This window comes from Scyliorhinus torazame, chromosome 19 (genome assembly GCF_047496885.1).
Source record: "Scyliorhinus torazame isolate Kashiwa2021f chromosome 19, sScyTor2.1, whole genome shotgun sequence".
NCBI classification, from domain to species: Eukaryota; Metazoa; Chordata; class Chondrichthyes; order Carcharhiniformes; family Scyliorhinidae; genus Scyliorhinus; species Scyliorhinus torazame.
The window spans coordinates 74463790-74481434 of NC_092725.1; the positions used below are offsets into that span (position 1 = coordinate 74463790).

General features: G+C 45.9%; 1 protein-coding gene across 2 annotated transcripts in view; it reads left to right on the forward strand.

Annotated features, from left to right (window-relative positions):
• LOC140396225 (protein bicaudal D homolog 1-like) overlaps positions 1-17645 on the forward strand; it is a 322819-nt gene that overhangs the window by 219345 nt on the left and 85829 nt on the right. For both annotated transcript variants that reach the window (XM_072484545.1, XM_072484546.1), the window contains exon 4: positions 15560-15997. In XM_072484545.1, coding sequence (XP_072340646.1) covers positions 15560-15997 — 438 coding nt within the window. The remainder of the gene's footprint in view (positions 1-15559; positions 15998-17645) is intronic.

Consider the following 17645-nt stretch of genomic DNA (forward strand, 5'->3'; position numbering starts at 1 on the left):
AGGAATGGAGCAACGCCTCCAGCCACGGAGAAACACGCGTCTGGGAGGCTGGGGACGGACTTGGGATGGAGAAGTTATAAGATCAGAGGCTCGGTTTATGGAGTAATTGGATGCTGAGATCCAAAGAGTCTGACTAGGTACACTGTAGATTCCAGAAAGGGGGGTATTGTGTGCTGTACAGTCTGGAGAGGGGGATACTTTACAGTCTGGAGAGGGGGATACTGTATACTCCGGAGAGGGGGATACTGTATACTCCGGAGAGGGGGATACTGTATACTCCGGAGAGGGGGATACTGTATACTCTGGAGAGGGGGATACTGTACAGTCCGGAGAGGGGGATACTGTACAGTCCGGAGAGGGGGATACTGTATACTCCGGAGAGGGGGATACTGTATACTCCGGAGAGGGGGATACTGTATACTCCGGAAAGGGGGATACTCTACAGTCTGGAGAGGGGATACTGTACAGTCTGGAGAGGGGATTACTGTACAGTCTGGAGAGGGGGATACTGTACAGTCTGGAGAGGGGGGATACTGCATACTGTACAGTCTGGATACGGGATACTGTACAGCCTAGAGAGGGGATACTGTACGGCCTGGAGAGGGGGATACTGTACAGTCTGGAGAGGGGGATACTGTATACTCCGGAGAGGGGGATACTGTACAGTCTGGAGAGGGGGATACTGTATACTCCGGAGAGGGGGATACTGTACAGTCTGGAGAGGGGATACTTCACAGTCTGGAGAGGGGGATACTGTACAGTCTGGAGAGGGGGATACTGTATACTCCGGAGAGGGGGATACTGTACAGTCTGGAGAGGGGAATACTGTATACTGTACAGTCTGGAGAGGGGGATACTGTACAGTCTGGAGAGGGGATACTGTACAGTCTGGAGAGGGGATACTGTACAGTCTGGAGAGGGGATTACTGTACAGTCTGGAGAGGGGGATACTGTATACTGTACAGCCTGGAGAGGGGATACTGTACAGTCTGGAGAGGGGGATACTGTATACTCCGGAGAGGGGGATACTGTACAGTCTGGAGATGGGGATACTGTATACTCCGGAGGGGGATACTGTACAGTCTGGAGAGGGGATACTTCACAGTCTGGAGAGGGGGATACTGTACAGTCTGGAGAGGGGGATACTGTATACTCCGGAGAGGGGGATACTGTACAGTCTGGAGAGGGGAATACTGTATACTGTACAGCCTGGAGAGGGGGATACTGTACAGTCTGGAGAGGGGATACTGTACAGTCTGGAGAGGGGATACTGTACAGTCTGGAGAGGGGATTACTGTACAGTCTGGAGCGGGGGATACTGAATACTGTACAGTCTGGAGAGGGGATACTGTACAGTCTGGAGAGGGGATACTGTACAGTCTGGAGAGGGGGATACTGTACAGTCTGGAGAGGGGGATACTGTACAGTCTGGAGAGGGGGATACTGTACAGTCTGGAGAGAGGGATACTGTACAGTCTGGAGAGGGGATACTGTACAATCTGGAGAGGGGTACTGTACAGTATGGAGAGGGGATACTGTACAATCTGGACAGGTGGATACTGCACAGTCGGGAGAGGGGGATTCTGTACAGTCTGGAGATGGGGACACTACAGTCTGGAGAAGGGGATACTGTACTGTCTGGAGAGGGGATACGGTACAGTCTGGAGAGGGGGATACTGTACAGTCTGGAGAGGGGGATACTGTACATTCTGGAGAGGGGGATACTGTACAGTCTGGAGAGGGTGATACTGTACAGTCTGGAGAGGGGATACTATATACTGTACAGTCTGGAGAGGGGGATACTTTACAGTCTGGAGAGGGGGATACTGTACAGTCTGGAGAGGGGGATACTGTACAGTCTGGAGAGGGGTATACTGTATACTCCGGAGAGGGGGATACTGTATACTCCGGAGAGGGGGATACTGTACAGTCTGGAGAGGGGGATACTGTACAGTCTGGAGAGGGGGTACTGTACAGTCTGGAGAGGGGGATACTGTATATTCCGGAGAGGGGGGATACTGTATACTCCGGAGTGGGGGATACTGTATAGTCTGGAGAGGGGATTACTGTACAGTCTGGAGAGGGGATTACTGTACAGTCTGGAGAGGGGGATACTGTACAGTCTGGAGAGGGGGATACTGTATACTGTACAGTCTGGAGAGGGGATACTGTACAGTCTGGAGAGGGGATACTGTACAGTCTGGAGAGGGGATTACTGTACAGTCTGGAGCGGGGATACTGTATACTGTACAGTCTGGAGAGGGGATACTGTACAGTCTGGAGAGGGGATACTGTAGTCTGGAGGGGGATACTGTACAGTCTGGAGAGGGGGATACTGTACAGTCTGGAGAGGGGGATACTGTACAGTCTGGAGAGGGGGATACTGTATACTCCGGAGAGGGGGATACTGTACAGTCTGGAGAGGGGATTACTGTACAGTCTGGAGAGGGGATTTCTGTACAGCCTGGAGAGGGGGATACTGTACAGTCTGGAGAGGGGGATACTGTACAGTCTGGAGAGGGCGATACTGTACAGTCTGGAGAGGAGGATACTGTACAGTCTGGAGAGGGGGATACTGTCTACTCCGGAGCGGGGTATACTGTACAGTCTGGAGAGGGGGATACTGTATACTCCGGAGCGGGGTATACTGTACAGTCCGGAGAGGGGGATACTGTATACTCCGGAGAGGGGGATACTGTACAGTCTGGAGAGGGGGATACTGTACAGTCTGGAGAGGGGATACTGTACAGTCTGGAGAGGGGGATACTTTACAGTCTGGAGAGGGGGATACTTTACAGTCTGGAGAGGGGGATACTTTACTGTCTGGAGAAGGGGATACGGTACAGTCTGGAGAGGGGGATACTGTACAGTCTGGAGAGGGTGATACTGTACAGTCTGGAGAGGGGAATACTGTATACTGTATACGCCGGAGAGGGGGATACTGTACAGTCTGGAGAGGGGGATACTGTACAGTCTGGAGAGGGGATACTGTACAGTCTGGAGAGGGGGATACTGTACAGTCTGGAGAGGGGGATACTGTACAGTCTGGAGAGGGGGATACTGTACAGTCTGGAGAGGGGGATACTGTACAATCTGGAGAGGGGTACTGTACAGTATTGATATGGGATACTGTACAGTCTGGAGAAGGGGATACTGTACAGTCTGGAGAGGGGTACTGTACAGTATGGATATGGGATACTGTACAGTCTGGACAGGTGGATACTGCACAGTCTGGAGAGGGGGATACTGTACAGTCTGGAGAGGGTGATACTGTACAGTCTGGAGAGGGTGATACTGTACAGTCTGGAGAGGGGATACTGTACAGTCTGGAGAGGGGATACTGTACAACCTGGAGAGGGGTACTGTACAGTATGGATATGGGATACTGTACAGTCTGGAGAAGGGGATACTGTACAGTCTGGAGAGGGGGATACTGTACAGTCTGGAGAGGGGGATACTGTACAGTCTGGAGAGGGGGATACTGTACATTCTGGAGAGGGGGATACTGTACAGTCTGGAGAGGGGGGATACTGTACAGTCCGGAGAGGGTGATACTGTACAGTCTGGAGAGGGGGATACTTTACAGTCTGGAGAGGGGGATACTGTACAGTCTGGAGAGGGGGATACTGTATACTCCGGAGAGGGGGATACTGTATACTCCGGAGAGGGGGATACTGTACAGTCTGGAGAGGGGGATACTGTACAGTCTGGAGAGGGGGATACTGTATATTCCGGAGAGGGAGATACTGTATACTCCGGAGTGGGGGATACTGTACAGTCTGGAGGGGGGATACTGTACAGTCTGGAGAGGGGATTACTGTACAGTCTGGAGAGGGGGATACTGTACAGTCTAGAGAGGGGATACTGTACAGTCTGGAGAGGGGATACTGTACAGTCTGGAGAGGGGGATACTGTACAGTCTGGAGAGGGGGATACTGTATACTCCGGAGAGGGGGATACTGTACAGTCTGGAGAGGGGATTACTGTACAGTCTAGAGAGGGGGATACTGTACAGTCTGGAGAGGGGGGATACTGTACAGTCTGGAGAGGGGATAGTGTACAGTCTGGAGAGGGGGATACTGTACAGTCTGGAGAGGGGGATACTTTACAGTCTGGAGAGGGGGATACTTTACTGTCTGGAGAAGGGGATACGGTACAGTCTGGAGAGGGGGATACTGTACAGTCTGGAGAGGGTGATACTGTACAGTCTGGAGAGGGGAATACTGTATACTGTATACTCCGGAGAGGGGGATACTGTACAGTCTGGAGAGGGGGATACTGTACAGTCTGGAGAGGGGATACTGTACAGTCTGGAGAGGGGGATACTGTACAGTCTGGAGAGGGGGATACTGTACAGTCTGGAGAGGGGGATACTGTACAATCTGGAGAGGGGTACTGTACAGTATTGATATGGGATACTGTACAGTCTGGAGAAGGGGATACTGTACAGTCTGGAGAGGGGTACTGTACAGTATGGATATGGGATACTGTACAGTCTGGACAGGTGGATACTGCACAGTCTGGAGAGGGGGATACTGTACAGTCTGGAGAGGGTGATACTGTACAGTCTGGAGAGGGTGATACTGTACAGTCTGGAGAGGGGATACTGTACAGTCTGGAGAGGGGATACTGTACAACCTGGAGAGGGGTACTGTACAGTATGGATATGGGATACTGTACAGTCTGGAGAAGGGGATACTGTACAGTCTGGAGAGGGGGATACTGTACAGTCTGGAGAGGGGGATACTGTACAGTCTGGAGAGGGGGATACTGTACAGTCTGGAGAGGGGGATACTGTACATTCTGGAGAGGGGGATACTGTACAGTCTGGAGAGGGGGGATACTGTACAGTCCGGAGAGGGTGATACTGTACAGTCTGGAGAGGGGGATACTTTACAGTCTGGAGAGGGGGATACTGTACAGTCTGGAGAGGGGGATACTGTATACTCCGGAGAGGGGGATACTGTATACTCCGGAGAGGGGGATACTGTACAGTCTGGAGAGGGGGATACTGTACAGTCTGGAGAGGGGATACTGTACAGTCTGGAGAGGGGGATACTTTACAGTCTGGAGAGGGGGATACTTTACAGTCTGGAGAGGGGGATACTTTACTGTCTGGAGAAGGGGATACGGTACAGTCTGGAGAGGGGGATACTGTACAGTCTGGAGAGGGTGATACTGTACAGTCTGGAGAGGGGAATACTGTATACTGTATACTCCGGAGAGGGGGATACTGTACAGTCTGGAGAGGGGGATACTGTACAGTCTGGAGAGGGGATACTGTACAGTCTGGAGAGGGGGATACTGTACAGTCTGGAGAGGGGGATACTGTACAGTCTGGAGAGGGGGATACTGTACAGTCTGGAGAGGGGGATACTGTACAATCTGGAGAGGGGTACTGTACAGTATTGATATGGGATACTGTACAGTCTGGAGAAGGGGATACTGTACAGTCTGGAGAGGGGTACTGTACAGTATGGATATGGGATACTGTACAGTCTGGACAGGTGGATACTGCACAGTCTGGAGAGGGGGATACTGTACAGTCTGGAGAGGGTGATACTGTACAGTCTGGAGAGGGTGATACTGTACAGTCTGGAGAGGGGATACTGTACAGTCTGGAGAGGGGATACTGTACAACCTGGAGAGGGGTACTGTACAGTATGGATATGGGATACTGTACAGTCTGGAGAAGGGGATACTGTACAGTCTGGAGAGGGGGATACTGTACAGTCTGGAGAGGGGGATACTGTACAGTCTGGAGAGGGGGATACTGTACATTCTGGAGAGGGGGATACTGTACAGTCTGGAGAGGGGGGATACTGTACAGTCCGGAGAGGGTGATACTGTACAGTCTGGAGAGGGGGATACTTTACAGTCTGGAGAGGGGGATACTGTACAGCCTGGAGAGGGGGATACTGTATACTCCGGAGAGGGGGATACTGTATACTCCGGAGAGGGGGATACTGTACAGTCTGGAGAGGGGGATACTGTACAGTCTGGAGAGGGGGATACTGTATATTCCGGAGAGGGAGATACTGTATACTCCGGAGTGGGGGATACTGTACAGTCTGGAGGGGGGATACTGTACAGTCTGGAGAGGGGATTACTGTACAGTCTGGAGAGGGGGATACTGTACAGTCTAGAGAGGGGATACTGTACAGTCTGGAGAGGGGATACTGTACAGTCTGGAGAGGGGGATACTGTACAGTCTGGAGAGGGGGATACTGTATACTCCGGAGAGGGGGATACTGTACAGTCTGGAGAGGGGATTACTGTACAGTCTAGAGAGGGGGATACTGTACAGTCTGGAGAGGGGGATACTGTACAGTCTGGAGAGGGGATAGTGTACAGTCTGGAGAGGGGGATACTGTACAGTCTGGAGAGGGGGATACTTTACAGTCTGGAGAGGGGGATACTTTACTGTCTGGAGAAGGGGATACGGTACAGTCTGGAGAGGGGGATACTGTACAGTCTGGAGAGGGTGATACTGTACAGTCTGGAGAGGGGAATACTGTATACTGTATACTCCGGAGAGGGGGATACTGTACAGTCTGGAGAGGGGGATACTGTACAGTCTGGAGAGGGGATACTGTACAGTCTGGAGAGGGGGATACTGTACAGTCTGGAGAGGGGGATACTGTACAGTCTGGAGAGGGGGATACTGTACAATCTGGAGAGGGGTACTGTACAGTATTGATATGGGATACTGTACAGTCTGGAGAAGGGGATACTGTACAGTCTGGAGAGGGGTACTGTACAGTATGGATATGGGATACTGTACAGTCTGGACAGGTGGATACTGCACAGTCTGGAGAGGGTGATACTGTACAGTCTGGAGAGGGTGATACTGTACAGTCTGGAGAGGGTGATACTGTACAGTCTGGAGAGGGGATACTGTACAGTCTGGAGAGGGGATACTGTACAGTCTGGAGAGGGGATACTGTACAACCTGGAGAGGGGTACTGTACAGTATGGATATGGGATACTGTACAGTCTGGAGAAGGGGATACTGTACAGTCTGGAGAGGGGGATACTGTACAGTCTGGAGAGGGGGATACTGTACAGTCTGGAGAGGGGGATACTGTACAGTCTGGAGAGGGGGATACTGTACATTCTGGAGAGGGGGATACTGTACAGTCTGGAGAGGGGGGATACTGTACAGTCCGGAGAGGGTGATACTGTACAGTCTGGAGAGGGGGATACTTTACAGTCTGGAGAGGGGGATACTGTACAGTCTGGAGAGGGGGATACTGTATACTCCGGAGAGGGGGATACTGTATACTCCGGAGAGGGGGATACTGTACAGTCTGGAGAGGGGGATACTGTACAGTCTGGAGAGGGGGATACTGTATATTCCGGAGAGGGAGATACTGTATACTCCGGAGTGGGGGATACTGTACAGTCTGGAGGGGGGATACTGTACAGTCTGGAGAGGGGATTACTGTACAGTCTGGAGAGGGGGATACTGTACAGTCTAGAGAGGGGATACTGTACAGTCTGGAGAGGGGATACTGTACAGTCTGGAGAGGGGGATACTGTACAGTCTGGAGAGGGGGATACTGTATACTCCGGAGAGGGGGATACTGTACAGTCTGGAGAGGGGATTACTGTACAGTCTAGAGAGGGGGATACTGTACAGTCTGGAGAGGGGGATACTGTACAGTCTGGAGAGGGGATAGTGTACAGTCTGGAGAGGGGGATACTGTACAGTCTGGAGAGGGGGATACTGTATACTCCGGAGCGGGGTATACTGTACAGTCTGGAGAGGGGGATACTGTATACTCCGGAGAGGGGGATACTGTACAGTCTGGAGAGGGGGATACTGTACAGTCTGGAGAGGGGATACTGTACAATCTGGAGAGGGGTACTGTACAGTATGGAGATGAGATACTGTACAGTCTGGACAGGTGGATACGGCACAGTCTGGAGAGGGGGATACTGTACAGTCTGGAGAGTGTGATACTGTACTGTCTGGAGAGGGTGATACTGTACAGTCTGGAGAGGGGATACTGTACAGTCTGGAGAGGGGAATACTGTATACTGTATACTCCGGAGAGGGGGATACTGTACAGTCTGGAGAGGGGATTACTGTACAGTCTGGAGAGGGGGATACTGTACAGTCTGGAGAGGGTGATACTGTACAGTCTGGAGAAGGGGATACTGTACAGTCTGGAGAGGGGGATACTGTACAGTCTGGAGAGGGGGATACTGTACAGTCTGGAGAGGGGATACTGTACAGTCTGGAGAGGGGATACTGTACAGCCTGGAGAGGGGTTACTGTATACTGTACAGTCTGGAGGGGGGGGGTACTGTGCACTGTACAGGGGATGGATTTTGATGGTCAAATTAGTGTGTTTGTGGCACAGTCCAAAGATGATGGCTACATTCTATCCAATATTTAATTGAAAGAAATTATAGCTCCTCAAGACTGGATGTTGGACAAGCAATCTGACATGACAGCAGTAGTAAAGGCAGTGAGAGAGGTGGCAGAGAGGTAGACTTGAGGTTTTATCACCATAAAAGTGGAAAATGAAACCATGGGTGCAGTTGTACCCTTGTACAGTATCCTCCAAGGGTTAGCATGTGGCTGTGGAAGAGGAAAAGGCCAAAGATGGTTCTTTAAAGGTAAGTGTATGGTGTTGTTAAACATACTGTGGTTGTATAGATACAGTATGAGTTGGATAGATGGTGATAGGTGATGGAGAAAATGGTGTAATTGGTCATGTGCACCAGCATCACAGTCACAGAGAAACTATTCATGGCTTTGGTTTTAGCATTTTAGGAGTGGTTAATAACTGATTGGAGGGATTAAAGTAGAGAGTTGCAGGAAAGATCTGGAAGATAGCATCTTCAAGAACTTTGGAGGAAATGGGAAGTTGCAGATGGAGCAATAGCTTGTAAGGGTATGTTTGTAATTGAATAAGAAATGTAGATTTTAGTCAAGTCTATTCTGAATGAATAAGATACACATCCGCCATTCCACATCTAATTACATTTAAAATCACAACTTCGCTACCATAGGGTGTGCCTCGCACATGAAGGTTGGGTCTATCAAAGGCTCTACTCACCCTGAATACTTCTTAATACTTCCTAGTTGCCTGTAAGAGTGAAATCTAGAAAATAACCTTTTGTAAGAAATGACACCTTAAGTGAGGAGATCGATAGTGGGAATGGTGCAAAATTATACGCTTTTGAAGAATAAAGGAGACAAAATCACTTTTTGACGGTACTCCAGAACAGGTAGTAGAGGATCAGCAGAATAATTTTAAATTGCACACATTTTCCTTTCCATTACAGTCAATCAGGCAGGGTGCTATTTGCCATCGTCCATTTGGCACCATTGCTGAAGACTAATTTCAACACCAAACACTCAATGACAAATTCTCCTATTTACTGTCAATTTCTCTGTAGCTTTGCTACTTATAGTAAAATATGTTTATTTTCAATATTGGGTTTGTTGAGACAGAGTTAATTGGATTACTGTGTACCCTCATGTATTGTGAAATTTGACATGATAAATTCCATTAAACTGAGGTGGCATTGATGGGGCACAGTGGGTTGTTTATTAATGAACTTCACAGTGAAATGTTAAATAGCACGTCCACACACAACGTCCTAATCTCAGCCTCATTTCCATGGTTGAATCTGGCACCGATTTCCCCTCTTGTCTGGGAAAATGTGACACAATGTCAAGTGAGTCAACAAGGATACTCTTGCTGACCACCCAGTGATGGTTGGGAGAGGCAAGTGGGGGAGAGAGGGTGGGGGCATGTGACACTGCCTACCTACTAGTCCTATTGATAAGCCCTGGGCATTGCACAAGAGGAACCTGTATTGATGAAGAGGAAATAAGCATGAAATAGAAGAAGGGGGCAAAAAATGTGGAATACTTTGTAAATAGACATGTTGGTAATGATCATTTGCCTTGATTGTCTGGAGTTTTGACATCTTACATTGCAGATACAGTACGTTTTTAATTTTCACCTTTCATATACAGCTGATTTGGCAAAACAGAAATCAGAGGAAACCTTTTGACCAGTGTCCATTTTGTTGTACAACTTTTATATCATCTGATGCTGCTGGTACTTTAAGCTTACCTATCATGTATCTAAACTCATCCATTTCCCTAACTGACATGAAACCGACTGTCAATTTTTCTATTGACTATGCCAAATCTGGTCGATAAATTGGACAAGTCATTGTTCAACCCCATTTTACACTTCATTGTTTCGATGTCTGCTGGGTTTTTTTGGCTTTCAAAGGCTACTCAGAATATGGATTTAATTCTTTAAAAAAAAAACCAAGAAAACATTGTGACTCTGATACCAAGGAGAAAATGCTGGAAAATCTCAGCAGGTCTGGCAGCATCTGTAGGGAGAGAAAAGAGCTAACGTTTCAAGTCCAGGTGACCTTTTGTCAAAGCTGTCAAAACGTTAGCTCTTTTCTCTGCCTACAGATGCAACAAGATTTTCTCTTTGGTTTCAGATTCCAGCATCCGCAATAATTTGCTTTTATCTTGTGACTCTGATACCTGTATTCTGTCCATCTTGATAGTTTATTAACTCTGTGTAAATTCCACTAACCATTTGTGTAATTAAATTTGAATCGTTAATTTATGATTCAGTTTTGGACAAATTCCCTGATCTTGGTGACAAAATAGTGAACAACTGCTCTATCCTGTCATTGTTGGACCATGTTACCCAACAGCTTGTGTAAATTGGGTGATTGAGAAGCGATGGTTTTAGCCAAAGAATCCGTCTTAATGCTGTGTATATGTATGTGTATATATATATATATATATTGCCACAGTATAGAACTGGGGAATACAAACTGTCTGTGTAGAGCGAGTAGCATCGCTGTGGGATGTGGCGTCATCCTCCTTAAATGTATTTGTGGTCTTGTTACCTTTCCTTTTTTTTATTCTGTATGAAATATGCATCTTCTCTTTTTTGAATTCCTAATTACATCTCTTCTGATGCAGGTCATTGCACTCTATCTCTCCATTGGAAAAAGTGTGAGTGATATTACTAGAACAGAAGGCTATTGTTAGATTATGCAATGTGCTTCTCTTGTGTTGCTATGGGAGGGGGCTTGCCCATCACTTGAGGCTGATGGATGATGATTGAGATGTAAATTATTCATAGGGTGTAGTCTGGTGAAAAGGTACAAGTGGATCCAGAAATGGAACATTCAGCAAAAGATCACATGCAGCAGTGACCTCTCCAGAGTGCTGAAATCAGATTCACTGTCTCCCTTTAAAGGGGCCAATGGAAAGTTTCCCTTGCGTTTCTAATCCTACTGTCCTTATAAAACCCAAGATCTTAGCAATTTTAAGGCACTCGAACTGCCAAGGAGCTGGGAGTGGTTGTTAATTTTGATTTTAAAACACGCTATTGGTTTGGCCGCCACTTCTCCCGATTTCCACCTTTAATGGAAGTGGAAATCAGGAAAGGGGTATATACAGCGACCAAGTAAATATTGTAAATTTTACACTTCCTGCGAAAGTTTTTTGTTAAAAACCACCATGCTTTTTTAAAATGGTTGGGAGAATTAATTCATCCTTCTCTCTTTTAAGTAGCAGTGCCCAGAGTCTTTCACCAGCCAACAGGAGATGCAGGCCACCTGCTCCTAGGTAGCTGTAACACAAATTATGTTAGAATGGTCTTTAGTAGCCCACCCACCTTTTCTTTCCCCCCTGCCTAACCTGGAGCTAGATGTATATACACTGATCTCCCCACTCCATGGGGCAGTTCAATGGAATATCCCACCTATCCACCTTCCAGAAGGAACCACTCAACATTTGGTGTAATCCAGCATCGCAAGTGCAACACCAGTGTTTTTGCACCATCTCTACTGTTCCTCAGTGACAATGTGGTGCTACAGTAATAGTGCAATGGCAAGCTTTCAGCAAATTTAAATGAAAACAATGCACCAACATCGTTTTATTCTTTCAAGATTTAGAAGTACTTATAATTTTTTTTTTTAAATACTTGGAAAATGCAGGGCAAAATAAATGCAGGGTTCAGGAAGTTTCCTGTAGTTGGGGGCACCATTGGTACCTAATTCCCCCTCTTCCCCCCCCCCCCCCAATCCCAGTCCATTGTAAAATATGACTAAATTAGTGTTGAAAGGTGCCAGATTATGGTTGGGTTAAAATCTATAAAATTCAAAGCAAGAAATATCAATGCACATTTAAAAAAAAAAAAAATCTTGGTCAACCCACTACCATCCTAACCATTATGAATACATAATTGTAATAAAGAGCAAGATATATATCCACTTGGCTGTGCCCCTTATTCACATTCATTACTTGATGAAAAAGCTCCAATCTAGATTAAAATCCTTCACTTGGGAGCAATACTTATTAGATCCCAAACACCAGTGCAGTGTCACTATACAGTGTGTCCTTAAGTTCCTCCTTCTGTTAGGCCAATAATATTTTTTGACATACAAAGTATTTGGATATTTAATATTTGAAAACAAATATTTATATGAACAATAATTCTGATATAAAATTTGATTGATCTGGTGATTGTTCACAATGTCATATCACCCACACAGCTTCGCTAGTTGACATGCTCTGCTGGATTCCACGGCCTTGCTGCCCCTTTCATTGAGCCTATGGCCTCCGACACCACCTCCTCCCGGCAAAATTTCTACTATCTTGGCTGTGACTGTCCCTCCCTCCTTCCCTCTTCTTCCCAACATTCCTTCTCTTTTGCCCCCTTTGACGGTGAATAGGAGAGAAATCTTCGACTGGAAACGTACTCCTTTGCTGTTAAGAGGTTGCTGCTGATGGCATGGTTGTTCCACTATCGGCTGCTTTGCTTCATTTTGAAAAAGTAGTTTCAAAGCAAATTGACTTATTAAAAAAAGAAACAGAAAATTCTGTACTCTGAAGGTTAATGTATTCAGGGTTACTCCCATTTTTCTCACTCTTGGAAAAATAATGAGCTTTCTCTTAAGAAGTGAAAGAGAGTCGGGTCCACGTAGGCGTACAGCAGATGTTGGAAAATGTTGCGAATTCTGCAGCTCCTTCTGCGTCAGGACTCCCCTGAGGTAACCCTAAACTGTCAATTAGTCTGCTAATCATCTGCTTCACTTGTCTTTTTTATACTGCATAGTAAACGTAGCTGACGGTTCTCCTGGGGGGGGGGTAAAAGAAAACTTCATAATTTTTGAATGTTATTCACGCAATCATTGTCTCAAGTTATTCTTTTTGTAATGAATGAATGTTTTCATTTATTGGCTGGTTGTGTTCATGTGCCCAGAAGCAGCAGCTTAACAGGTTTCTGAAAACGATCATTTCCTGTGTCCATGGAGCAGGCTGTATGTTTTTGTCTTCTGCATGACTATTTCAGATTGGGTAACTTTATCTAAGAGGGATCTCCTGGCTAACTTTATCTAAGAGGGATCTCCTGGGTAACTTTATCTAAGAGGGATCTCCTGGTGAGATTGTCAAGTATAGCACGGTAGGAGGACCAGTGCTCCTCCAGCTGAGGCTTGGCGTGTCACACAATTTGGTTCCCAGTCTTGCAATCCTATGACGTTCAGTACATATGCCAATTCATTATTGTAGTTTATTTCCCAAAGAATTAAACAAAATAAAATCTGGATGAAAGCAAGCTAATTTGTTTTTCTTTTTGAGTTTTCTGTTTCAGCGAATGTCACACACTGTGGGGAAATAAATCAATTTTTGAGATGTATTTAATCAAGAATGGTGGTAATACTTCACCAAAATGAATCCATTAAATTGGAATTTGTATTCCTTTCCCCTTCCAGCTATAGTTTTTGCCTCTTCTGTCCTGAAAACACTCATTCACCAAGCTTGCCATCTTCTAAAATGCAATCGGAAGGTGCTGAAATCGCACAGCAGTTCTGTCAGCGTCTGAAAAGAGAGAAGACAAGCCATTGTTTTGGGTAGAAGAACTCTGAAGAGAAAACTCCTGACCCTAAATTGTCTTCCCTCTTTTCAGTTGTCAGGTCTGGTCTATCTTCCCAGTTTCAAAATAAATGGATCCAGTTGTGGGAGGAAAAACACCGATACTCTTAAAAATAACAAAAATGCCTTGTTTCGTGAGTTTGTATGCTCAATTGTAAAGGCGAAGGGGATTGCCATTAGTAAAGGTTTATCGGACGTTATACTAAATTCATTAAATGCAAGAGTGCTTTCTAAGGATTGGAAAGAGGTCTACAGAGCTGTATGTTGTTTTACACGATATAGGATCTGGAAACAACATCCCCAGAATTTTAACATCTGTGGCAGGCAACACCATGGAACAATTTGGAGAGATCAGATGGATAAGTGTAATTTTTAGCATGGAGAGGAAAGACAGGTCCACTTTAATTAGCCTGTTGTGCAAGGGATTTGAAGCCATTATTGATGTGATAAACAGGGAAGTTGCAGTTTAAATTTTAGAAAACTTTTCGAAAGGCTCCACAGCTGGAAGTGTGGCCAAATATAAGGAGTCATGGATTAGGAGGCAATTCAGACCACTGGGCAGATAATTAATTTAAACAGGGTGAGGTGTAAACAGGAAAATAGGAGCTTTTCAGGCTGGAAGTTTTGGGATGACCCTCCCCCAGGAGTTAGTTTTAAGGTATAATCTACAGATATTTTGCATTCATGTCTTGGTTGTAGGAAGAAAGTTGGCCAAGTGTGCAGATTATGCAAAGGTTCAGGAAAAGAATTAAAAGTTTCTTCATGATAAATCTATAAAACCATAAACTCATTGCAAGCTTTAAGTCCTGGGTTGCATTGGTGGAAGGCAAGAGCATCAAACAATGTGTAACTGGTTAGTCAGACTCCATCTGCATCTCTATAATTTTAATTCCAGAAATGGGGAGCGCTTATAGATATGTTGACCTTTACAAAATTACCAGTCACAACACTTTCAAACCTTGAAAATAAAGCAATTTCAGGTGGTATAATTTACTGGCTTCCACCACTGTTACAAATATTCATCAAACGCAGTCGGTCTGGTGCAGATATTCCTTGTTAGCAACTTCAAGTCAAGTGCCACTAAACCGTAGAGTTAGGAAAATAGTACTTCTGGACCTCCTGAAAATCAATGTAAAACCTGAATTCCTTGTGCTTGCACATCACAGGTTGAAACAGACAATGGAGGGAACTTCCACCAATGCCATTGGGCTCCAGCATCGCCTCCACTGCTACTAACAAAACGTTAAACTACATGCACACTTGCATGGAATGCTCAATACTCTGGGAACTGAACTGTGCACCTGCCTCTGGTGAACCAGGACCAGCTTAACACGTGGTCTTATGGCTGATGGGCTCGCCAGCATTCTGATAATTAAGCCGATGACCCTGGTTTGATAACCAGCTTAGTTTCAGCCTGTCTGGTGGTATCAGATACATGTAGGCATGATGCCTTGTGTGTTGTGGAAACTTCATCAGTTTCAACAGCATCATGTGAATATCTGAGTGCCTTTATCAATTTAAAGATTAAAGTTCCCATAAAGAACAATGTGGATTAATGGCAAAATTAAGTTATATTCGCAAAGACTAAATTTTGTTTGTATGCTGTCTAATCAGGTAGAATATGAAGGCCTCAAACATGAGATTAAACGTTTGGAAGAGGAGACGGTGCTGCTTAACAGTCAGCTGGAAGATGCTATCCGGTTAAAGGAGATTGCTGAGCATCAGTTGGAGGAAGCTCTGGAAACATTAAAGAATGAGCGTGAACAGAAGAACAACTTGCGCAAGGAGCTCTCGCAGTATATCAACATGAGTGACAGCATGTACAACAACCACATAAACATCGCAGTTGATGGGCTAAAATTCACGGAGGATGCCAATGAGCCAAATAATGATGACAAAGTGAATGGACACATCCATGGCTCTTTGGTAAAACTCAATGGCGATTATCGAACATCAAGTACCAGAAAAACCGACAACCCAGCTCTAGTCTCTGATCTGTTCAGTGAGCTCAACATTTCAGAAATGCAAAAGCTTAAGCAACAGCTCATACAGGTATGAACTCTATTGTAATACACCCCCCCTTATCTTTTCATCTTTGTTGTTTCGTTGATTTTAGTTCTCTACTCTTGCTCCAGAACAGCCAGATTAGTCTGTTTTTCAGTAACATGCCAACACTTTTCAAGTCTTGTATCAGTCCGATATTGTGCTGCAATAGAGTCTGAGAATAAGCTGAGACTAAACCCATGGAAGTGCGCATCGAGCCATAATTTTACATTCCTTTTGTTGGTCTGTTAAAGGACCTTGTTGTTGGCGACAGGAATGAGTAGGGACAGGCATTTTGTGTTGGACCCCTCAGATGTGACACCATGATGCTGCCGGCAAGGTCAGTTCACAGCTCATCATTGCCTATTCCACAGCTCATCATTGCCGTGAATAAAACATCTTAGTGTTACAGTCGGTGAAGGTAAATGCGCTGCACCTGCCCTGAAGCTATTTTGAACTACTTCTTTCCAGTATGTAAGCAAGGGATGACGAAAAGACACCATTTGGTGAACAAAGATCTTCCTGCGGGGATTGGGGAAATTTAGTTGATTTCTTTTGAAGTGTAGGGATCATTTGTGTTAATCAAATTCCAGGTTCTCTGTAAACATTGCAGATTTTGGATTTAAAACCTGAAGATTCAAGCAAAATACTGATTGAAAAATTCACGTCCTCGTTTTTAAATCCCAACATGGCCTGCGCTCCCTATTTCTGTAATCGCCTGCAGCCTCACAACTACGCTGTTTTAATTCTGGCCACTCACCCAATCAGAATTGTTGCACTAACGGTGGCCATGTTTTGGTTAGCTAGGCCCCAAACTATAGAACTCCCTCCCTACTGCGCCTCTACTCTAAAACCCTCCTTAAAATCGTCCTCTTTGACCAAGCTTTTGGTCACCTTACCCAATAATGGCACTTTTTGTTTTATAATGATTGTGGAGCACCTTGGGGTGTTCCATTTTGTTAAAGGCACTCTACCAATATAAGGTATTATTGAAATAAATAGAATATTCTATTTGTTGTTATTTCTCTGTTTGCTAAGACCCCCCCTGACATTTACTAACAAGCTTGAGATCAATGAATTTAGATTTGTCTTTAAAAGTGTTTTTATTACAAATTTTCAACATTTTACAATTTGTAACAAACACAAAGAACCCCCCCTCCCACCACAACATTAAGCCTCCCTCCCCCCTGCCCCTCCCTCAGCAGTCAATGGTAACCAATTCTCCAAAATGCAAAATGACCAAACCCCAACTATTGTAGACCCCTGGAGAGAAGACCATAAAGTACTCACTTTTCCCCAAATTCAGTTTATACCCTAAAAACAACCCAAATCTCTGAAGCAAACTCGGCTCCAAAATATAACTCAAGCCATCCGCATGCAAGGACACCCTATGGTCCATGCCACAACCTGACCTGCCAACATTCGCCCTGCCTTCTCCCCGTACTCACAGACAGCCCCCCTCGCCCTTCTCAACTGGTGCACCGCTTTCCCCATGGACAATAGGTCGAACCTCGCCTCCAACTCCTTTCTCTTTGCCAGAAGGCCTGGATCCGGGTCCCCCACGTACCTTCCATCCACCTCCAAAATCTCTTCTACCAACCGTCGCCGTACCTCCCTCTCCTCCCTATCCACCTTGGCCTTAAACGGGATCACCTCC